Source organism: Chroicocephalus ridibundus, chromosome 29, assembly GCF_963924245.1.
Source record: "Chroicocephalus ridibundus chromosome 29, bChrRid1.1, whole genome shotgun sequence".
In the NCBI taxonomy this organism is placed as follows: Eukaryota; Metazoa; Chordata; class Aves; order Charadriiformes; family Laridae; genus Chroicocephalus; species Chroicocephalus ridibundus.
In genome coordinates this window covers 960,987-969,752 of record NC_086312.1, presented here as the reverse complement: position 1 = coordinate 969,752, position 8,766 = coordinate 960,987, and the positions used below count along the sequence as shown (strand labels likewise).

Sequence of the window (8,766 nt, the reverse complement as noted above, 5' to 3'; positions counted from 1 at the left end):
GATCACGTCCGCACAACCAGCCCTGGGAGCGCGGCCCTGCGCAGAAACCATGGCGGGGGTGGCGCGGGACGGGCCCCTTTTGTTGGGGGGGGGGTTTCTTTTGGTTTTTTGCAGCCACGTCTGATCGGTGCCGACAGAGAATGGAAGTGTCCGAAGAGAAGAGCTGGAAGAGAGCGGGGGACGGGCACAGGGCCCTCCCGGATCATGGGAGCTGCGGATGCGGTTGGTGAATGGCGGGGTTTCACGGAGCACAAGGTACAAACCTCCCTGGGAAAAGCGGGTGCTCAAAAATCCGTTTTTTTTTTGGTTTGGTTTTTTTTTTTTGGAGATAAGGAAGCATCCAGCGCCCCAGCCGCGGCCCGGCGGCGAGGCTGACGAGGGGGGTTTGACTCCGGGGAGCTTCACCCGGCGCCAACTCCAACCTTCCGGCTTCACCCACCAGCTGCAGGAGCCAGATGATTTTTTTTTGGGGGGGGTGGCGGGGGGGGGGGAGACATTTGGGTGCCGAGGCCGCCCCCTGGCTGTAAATCCCAAAAAGTCTGGGTTTGGAGATCTGCTTCCCTCTTGGACACTTCCATTTTCTCGGCTGCGATGCTCGGCTCCGAGCACGGAGCAGCGGAGCCAGGACATGCCCCCCCCACCACCACCCCCCACCCCAGAGTGGGAAATTCTCTTTTACTGGGAGGCAACGCCGCCCTCCGCCTCCCCAGAAGTGAGTACGCCTGGAAAAAAACTCTCTTTTGGGGGATTGAAGCGGCCGACGGCCGCCCAAAGTTTGCCTCCGCCATCTGGGAGCCGAGGCACCTCGGAAGGATAGGGCCGGCATCGGTAAATCCATCAGCAGAAAGGTCGGGATCCAACTCCAAACGCCGAAAAAAGGCAGCGCGGGGGAGATAAGGCAGCTCCTGCCTGCCCCGCGCGCCCAAAAAACGGGCGGAGGGTCCCCAGCTTCTTCCTCGCTCCGGGGGAACCGCCTCCCGCCCCGGCAGCGGGCAGCTCCGGGCTAAAACCCAAAGATTTTTTCGGCTTTTTGCTTCCCAAGGGCCGGCAAAACCAGTGCTCGCACCCTGAATCCCAGTATCCAGCTCTCCCTACAGCTCTTCCCAGCGAGCACGGGCAGCGCTGCCAATCTGGCGGTGGCGGCGCGGGCAGGGATCAGCCCCGATCCCGTTTTTTCCCGGCTGTGGGAAGAGCCTGGGTGCGGGGACCGAAGGGGATAAAAGGGAATTTCCACCTCGAGACAGGGAATCCCGGTCCTCCCTCCGCCGTCAGCGTACTCAGTTCTGGGGAGCGGGAGGCGGCGTTTTTAGGGTTGGAAAGCTCTTTCCGGCAGGGCCGCGTCCACGGCTGGGTGTCGTCTCCCAGCGCTATCACACTATGTGGGTACTTACCAGTATCTCACCCTTTAGGTGCGCAAAATTAAAAAGGGGGGAGGGGGGGGAAAAGGAAAAAAAAAAAAAAAACAACACAAAAAACAAAAAACCAAAACACAACAAAAAAGCAGGACAAGGAGACAGAAGAGGGAAGAGAAACAGAAGTGATGGAAGGGAGGAGAGAGCAGGAAGCACAAAAACGGTAGGAAAAAGCAGAAAAACAGCAAAAGAAAAACAGTTACATGCTATTAATTATAAATTTTACAGTGTTAATATTTCATTACATTCTTTCCAAACGAGAGGCAACGTCTGCGTTAGGTACTGCGAGACCTAACACCATGCAAGGGGGGGTAAGGGGGGGGGGGCACTTCCAGTCCCGCTCTCCGCCGCGCACGCCGGGCAGTGAAGCCTCTCCGGGGAGCGGGAGGCTGCGGGACGAGCCGGATCAGAGGCGGTCACGGCCGCCGGCCACGTCCCCACGCTCCTCTGGGTCCCTGTCCCCGCCGCCCCCCACCCCAAAGAACCCACCGGGGCAGGATGGGGCGAGCTGGGCCGGATCCTGCCCTGCGTCACAGCACAGGGCTCCTCCGGCTCATCCCGGCTCCTGCTCCATCAACCAGAGCTCCGTCTTTCCCTTCTCCAACCCCCGTGTGAAACATCCCCAAGGAAGGAGCCATTGGATCAATTAAATCTTGCTTTTAGACAAGCTCCCGCGGAGCAAACGCTCCCGTTCCATGAGCTGAAGCTCCGTCTTTCCCTTCTCCAACCCCAGCTTGAGATATTCCCAAGGAAGGAGCTGGGGATCAATTAATCTCACTTTTAGACGAGCTCCCACAGAGCAAACGCTCCCGTTCCATGAGCCAGAACTCCCTTATCCAACCCTGGTGTGAAATATTCCCAAGGAAGGAGCTGGGGATCAATTATTGCTTTTAGACGAGCTCCCACGGAGCAAACGCTCCCGTTCCATGAGCCAGAGCTCCCTTATCCAACCCTGGTGTGAAATATTCCCAAGGAAGGAGCTGGGGATCAATTATTGCTTTTAGACGAGCTCCCACGGAGCAAACGCTCCCGTTCCATGAGCCAGAGCTCCGTCTTTCCCTTATCCGACCCTGGTGTGAAATATTCCCAAGGAAGGAGCTGGGGATCAATTATTGCTTTTAGACGAGCTCCCACGGAGCAAACGCTCCCGTTCCATGAGCCAGAGCTCCGTCTTTCCCTTCTCCAACCCCGGTGTGAAATATTCCCCAGGGAAGGAGCTGGTGGATCAACTCGAATCCCGGTTTGAGGGCCACGAAGCGCAGCTCCGGGCCGCTCCGATGGCCGCCAGGAGGGAGTAGCGGGGAGGCGGCGGCCGTACCTGATTGGGGATGGCTCTTTTCTTGTTGGTCTGGGTGTTCCTTTGCTGGGCGCTGGAAGAAGAAAAAGAGCAGTTTTTAGGCAGGGAAGGCGAAACCCAGCGACGAAGCGCGCAGAGCCCACCAGGCGCTTCCCACCCGGAATGCCGTAAGGAAGAGCCGAGTCCGAAAGGGGAAGCCCGTCATGTAAAATTCAACCGAGAGCACCGTGCCGCGGTGCCGACGGAGGAGCCCCTTCCCACTTTCGGGCCAGGACCCAACAAAGAGGGGACAGCAGGACGGAGGGAGGGGGGCCGGGGTTTTCCGACCCCCCGACAGCTTTATCTCCTTCCTTACGGCCCTTATCTCCAGGCATTTCCAAATTCCAGAGGGGCAAGGAAAGGAAACACCAAGCAGATCAGCCAGCGGTTGCCGCTTCCGAAGGGATTTCTGTCCATGAACCCAGGCGAGCCGACGCGCCCCGACCACCGCCAGGCTGAGAACCGGAAGGACTCGTCTCCAGAATGACTCGCCTCCAGAAAGACCTGCAGCCTCCTAGGTTTTTTGGTTTTTTTCCCCCTCCCCGCCCGCCGAGGTGGGAAAAGAGCGTACCTGCACCAGAGGGAAAGCTACCTGTCTCTCCTGAGCAACCAAAGGGACGAGGGGCGAGATGCGGGACGGAACCGTTAGTCGGGAGGAGCGGGAACAAAATCCATGAAAACAGTTAGAATAACGCCGGGACGCCCCAAGGAGCAGCACTTCACAAGCACAAACGGGATCTTTTCCAGCCACCACCGTCCGTCCCTCCGCCCCAGGGCATCCCTGAGCTGGGAATTTGGCGGGGCGGCGGGGGGGGGACACACACACACGCACACGACGGATCTCTGCCTGCCCTGACCCTCGCGGTTCCTCCCTAAACCCTGGGGACAGCGGAGGCGGCCGTCCCCGGCGAGGTGGCATCCCGGATGGGAGCGGGAAGCTCTCCCCTCCCCGGGGGCTCGGAGCTCCAGCGCGAAGCGCAAATCCAAAGCTTCTCCCGTCTCTCCTCCGGCGTCGGCCGCGGGCGGAGGGGAGGGAAGGAGGGAGCGGGCGCAGGCAGCGCGGGGGGCCATGCCGTTTCGAGCGGGTACCCACCCTGTCGCCACGTGCTGCTCTGTGTAACAGCTGGGGAGTGGGAGAGATTTCGGAGGAGTCCGGAGGAAAAGAGGGAGATGACGGTTCGGAAGGGAGAAAACAGGAGAAGGTTAGGAGAAGAGGAAGGAACGGCGAACGAAGGCGAAAAGCAAGAGACACGAAAAAATAATAAGGGGGGGGAAAAAAAGAAAAGAAGAGGAAGAGGGTGAATTTAAAGAGGAAGGAGTGGGGCGGGCTGGGGGCGGGTGGGGAGGAGAACGGTGAGGGGCTGCGGGCAGAGCCTCCCAAGAGTTATCGCCCGGCTTGGGGGCTGGCGGGGACGACGGAAAACGTTCGCCATCCTCCGGCCGAAAGCCGGAGCGGAAGGAGGAGAGACTGAGAGGAGAGCCCCCCTCCGGCCCCGGCCCCGGTCCCGGTCCCGGTCCCAGCCTCGCCCGGGCAGAGGATGAGGAGGGACGAGCTCAAAGGACGGGGAGACATCTCTGCTCCGCTGGGACGGGACGAGTCCTTTCACCTTCCCTCCGTGCGTCCAGGGGACACGGAGAATCCCTGCTGAAGGGCGGCAAGAGCCTTAATTACCTTAATTCATCGTTAAGCGGAGCGGGGCCCTGAGCAGTTCGTCTGTCTGAGGCCGAACAAACCCGACTCCAGCGTTTCACGCTCTCTGCCCTAACGAGCGGCGTTACCAAACGCAGAGGAAACACGGGGGCAAGCTCAGATCTCCATCCCCTCAAACGCGCCGGCCGGGCGGCAGGCGGAGCTCCCCTATCCCAAATCCCAGAGAACTCGGGTGGCAAAAGGTACCGGTTTGAGGAATTCTATTGGGAGGTGGGAGATAATTCCACCCGTTTGCACGCCGGGGAGGCCTGGAAGGGTAACGTAACCCCGCGCGCCCCCTCTGCAAACTTGGGGACAGGACCGCCAATGCCGTTCATAAAAGATTTTGGGGACCAATCCCGGCGGTCAACGACTTACTTGGCAAATCCAATGAAGTCCTCGTGGTTCGTGTTGATGTAAGAGAGCTCGATGTCGATCAGGAGGAGAATCTGGAAGGAGGTTTTACGCGTTAGGGACACCCACAGCCGCCTCCGAGCCGCCCCGGAGACCCAGGGAGGTGTCGTCGGGGGGGGACGGGACGCGGGTGACAAAGAAGGAGACGCCGGAGCCACGGCACCGCCACCACGAGAGGGAGATCGGGATCACGAGTGGGAGGCGGCGGGTGGAGAACGGCCAAGGGCTTTTCTCCCGGCTCTCTTGGCCAATGCCGGAGATGGCGCCGGCTCACCTGGTCCTTGGTTTTGCCTTCCCGCTCCCTGATGTGGGTGGTGACGATCCTCTCCGTCTCCTCCCGTAACCTGGGGTAGGAACCAAGCTGAAAAGAAAGGGAGAAGGCCAGGGAAAAAAAAAACCGCTGCTGACGGGACCGTGGCAGCCTCCGGTGCCCACCGCGGAAAAGCCAGCGCCGGGAAAGGCTCGAGGAAGGGGACGGAGGACAGAGGGGACGGAGCCCCAGTTCTGCCGGCAGGACACAACTGGGGCTCAGGGGCGGGGAAAAAAAGCGCCAAGACTGGATTCTCTTCACTACATCCGACAGAAATCAGCAGAATCCCCTCGCCGGGGGCCTTCGAAGCCCTTCGAAGGGGTTTTTTTTTGCCTTTTTTTCCCTACCCTGGGAGCCCCCGGCGAAGCAGATCCGGGTTTGTACGGCACAAAGCGTGAGCTACGGCTAAGCGAGGCAAAGGAGGGGGGTCTCGGCAGCGCCAGGAGCGTTTTTAGCCTCTGCTGTTACGGGAGGGACCACAAGCAAACACCTGGGCAATACGTCTCGGCAGGACCCGTGCCACGAAGCCGAGTTAATGCCGCACGGATACCCGCCGGCGTTTTCCAGCCGGGCGTCAGCAGGACGCGGCGTCCCCCCAAAACGGGTGACAAACCTCAGGGTCCGAACTCACTTTGGTCGGCCGGGTCCTGGGAGCAAATACATTCCAGGTGTCGGGATTAGGTTAAAAAAAAAAAAAAAAAAAGACAGCAAAAGGGATGATGAAATTGAAGAGCCGTTACCTTTTCGGCACACTTTTTAATGACGGTGGCCAGCTCAGAGACCACCAGATCAACACACTTCAAACTGGGTTCTTTGAGCTTTACAATCTGTTTTTTCACTATGGCTTCGAAGGCCATGTCGGGCGTGAAGAGCCCCGTCCTGCGTCATGCAAGAGAGCGAAAACACCGAGCAGGGGCGCGAGGAGAGGGGGGAGATGAGAAAAACAAAACAAAACACACAAAAAACCAAAAAATAGCGACAAAGACAGAAAAGAAAAATGAGAAATTTTCGTTGTTTTTTTTTTTTTTCAACCCCGGGTTAGTAACGTGCAAAGGAAAAAGCGGCGGCCTGAGAAATTCCTTCGGGGTCCCTTTGGGAGCTGTTGGGGTGACGACGGGTCCCTCTGGCGGGGAGCAGGATCAACCCCGGACCCCCACATTCCCAAATTTTGGCTTTGGGGGGGCTGTTTTATGGATGGCGGGGGGGTGGGTGTGCTCCCTTCCGGGTGCAGGGGAAGGAAGCGTTGCCCGAGCGCAGGAAAAACCCTGCCGATGCTCCGACGGCGGCACCCACCCCCAGCTCTAGGAAAAAAAAAAAAAAAAAGTCACCCAATTTCAACTCAATTTTGGGGTTTTCCAGCCTCCCCGAGCGTGCGAGACGGAAGGAATTTCGTCAGGAAGCGCCGGCTTCTCGGCGTTACCCACATTCACAGTCAAACCACGGCTGGAAAGGAGAGAAAAGAGCGGAGGAGAAATCCCGACCCGCCGGCAAACCCCCGCCGCTCCCTACGCTGACGGAACCAGCTCGGCGTTTAAACCGGCCCGCTCCGCGAAAGCACTCCAGGAAGCAAACCTGGGGGGTTAATTTTCACCTTCTCGCCTCTAGGTAAGCTAAATTTATTAATTTTTTTTATTATTTTTCCCCCCCCCCCGATAATGTGAGGGAGGAGCTGGTTTTCCTGCCCTCTTTTGGGTTTAAGGGTTTTCGGCGCTGCCAGAACCGGGTTTAATAAATAAAGGAGCCACGCTGAGTTATTAAATTTGGTTATTAAATACGGAAACGGCCCCATTATCTGGCTTCAGGGTAATTAACAACTTCCACGGGGGGAAATAAAAAGCCAATTAAGGGGAAGGCGGCAGGGAACGTTTTGAAAGGCCAACGTGGCTCGTTATCAAGCAGCTTCTGAATTGCGGGATTGAGAGGCTCTTTCCCGGAATTGCCGTCCCTGGCTTTGGTTTCCAGCTTCCCGGGATTCCCAGAGTGCGGCGAAGCAGGAGTTTAAATTAAAAAGACATGCTAAGAGAGGTAGCGGGGTCCAGGAGCAGCCCCTGCCCGCCTGCCTGGCGCCTACCGGGGGTGGGGGGCAGCACCCCCCTAACCTGCCCCCGCAAGAGCCCCGTCATCCCCAGGACGGGGACGGACACGGGAAAATGAGCGTCTTGTCCCCAAAAATCCCGGCTCTGTCCCGTGGGGATGGCTCGGGGACGCCAACAGCACCCCGAAGAGCCGGGGGGAGACATCCTGGGTGAGCATCCCGGCCCCGAGGACCGGGCGATCCCCCGTGGCCGAAGGCGACGGGGAAGGTTCCGCGTTGGGAGACAGGAGCCAAAGCTCGGAAAAGAATCGCCAATTTGCGTAAACGGCGGCCGGATTTTCTGATTTTTCTCCTTTTTTTTGGAGGGGAAACCAGGCGAGGCAGGCAGGTTAGAGCATCGCTCCCGCTTCCCCGCCCCGCCGGGGACGGAAGCCGGTTCGATACCTTACTGGTACACTGTCTAACTGTATTGATTAACTCCTGAATAACGAGGTCGACACACTTCAGACAAGGCTCTTTCAGCTTCACCACCTGCTTTTTCACAATGGCCTCGAATGCCAAGTCTGGGGTGAAGAGCCCCGTCCTACAGGAATCCGCATTCGGGGGGGTCGGTGGCGGGGCGGGGGGGGGGGCGGGTAGAAACATGGCAGAGAAAAACAAAACAAAACAAAACAAAAAACAAAACAAAAGGGGTGGTCAGGTTTGGAGGCCACGGGCTGCGTCCCGGAGAGCGATTCCCACCCCAGTGCCGGCTCCCGGATCGTCGGCGTCGCTCAACCCCGGCTCTTCCCCCCCTCTTCCATCGGGGGCTGCCCCCTCTCCAAGGGGACGGGACCCTTCTGTCCCCCTCCAGCAACCTCCAGAGAGGGTGTTATTCCCCCCCAAAAACAGGAGCGAGAGAGCCCAGGTGCCATCAGCACCGCCGGGAAATGGGAATTCACCTTTTTGGCGGTGTTTAGGGAAAAGGGATCCCCTTCAAGCAGGTGAAACGGTGCCCGGGGAGAGCATTAAAAGCGAAAAAAAAGAAAAAAAAAAAAAAAAGAAACTCTACGTTTCTCTTTTCCCACCGGGGTCAACGGAGAGCGAGAGGAGGATCTGGAGTTAACGCCGTTCCTCTTTGGGGTCCCCAAATTTCCCTGCGACTCGTCCCCGGCAGCCAGGACCTGCGTCCCTTTTTTTTTTTTTTTAGCCAAAAAGGTTGAACTCGCGTTCCCTACCTTTCTCTCAAGGTCATTTCTTCCCCCGCGTAAGGGAACGTTAAGAGGCAAGAGGAAGGTTATTTTAGCGGCTGAATTGAAGGCACAAAGGGGAGATTTTTCAGCTCAGCGCCTGCGGTGGAACCTCCTCCGGCTTTTCCAGGGCGGGAGGGGAGCGGGACAAGCCCGACTGCGCGGAGCGACACAGCGGGGTGGCCGAGCTACCGCTTAAATTCCCTCCAAAAGGCAAGGAATTCTCCGTTTCCAGCAAACTCCGGTCTCCGCAAGCCGCGGGGCGATGAGCTGACAAGTATCACCTCTCCCTCGGCCGAAAGCTCCGACCGCACGCGCGCACCGGGCGTTACTCGGCTGC

At 58.5% G+C, this 8,766-nt stretch overlaps 1 protein-coding gene across 9 annotated transcripts in view; it reads right to left on the bottom strand.

Annotated features, from left to right (window-relative positions):
• The window catches only part of DNM2 (dynamin 2), a 39,157-nt gene that overhangs the window by 12,098 nt on the left and 18,293 nt on the right, over nucleotides 1–8,766 (bottom strand). For 3 of the 9 annotated variants that reach the window (XM_063319049.1, XM_063319048.1, XM_063319057.1), the window contains exons 10-15: nucleotides 7,642–7,780; nucleotides 5,127–5,213; nucleotides 4,817–4,887; nucleotides 3,842–3,871; nucleotides 2,731–2,782; nucleotides 1,392–1,403 (exon numbers count right to left, since the gene is read on the bottom strand). In XM_063319049.1, coding sequence (XP_063175119.1) covers nucleotides 1,392–1,403; nucleotides 2,731–2,782; nucleotides 3,842–3,871; nucleotides 4,817–4,887; nucleotides 5,127–5,213; nucleotides 7,642–7,780 — 391 coding nt within the window. Of the gene's footprint in view, nucleotides 1–1,391; nucleotides 1,404–2,730; nucleotides 2,783–3,841; nucleotides 3,872–4,816; nucleotides 4,888–5,126; nucleotides 5,214–5,902; nucleotides 6,042–7,641; nucleotides 7,781–8,766 lie in introns of all 9 variants that reach the window. The other 6 variants (XM_063319053.1, XM_063319051.1, XM_063319052.1 and 3 more) reach the window with 4 other exon arrangements.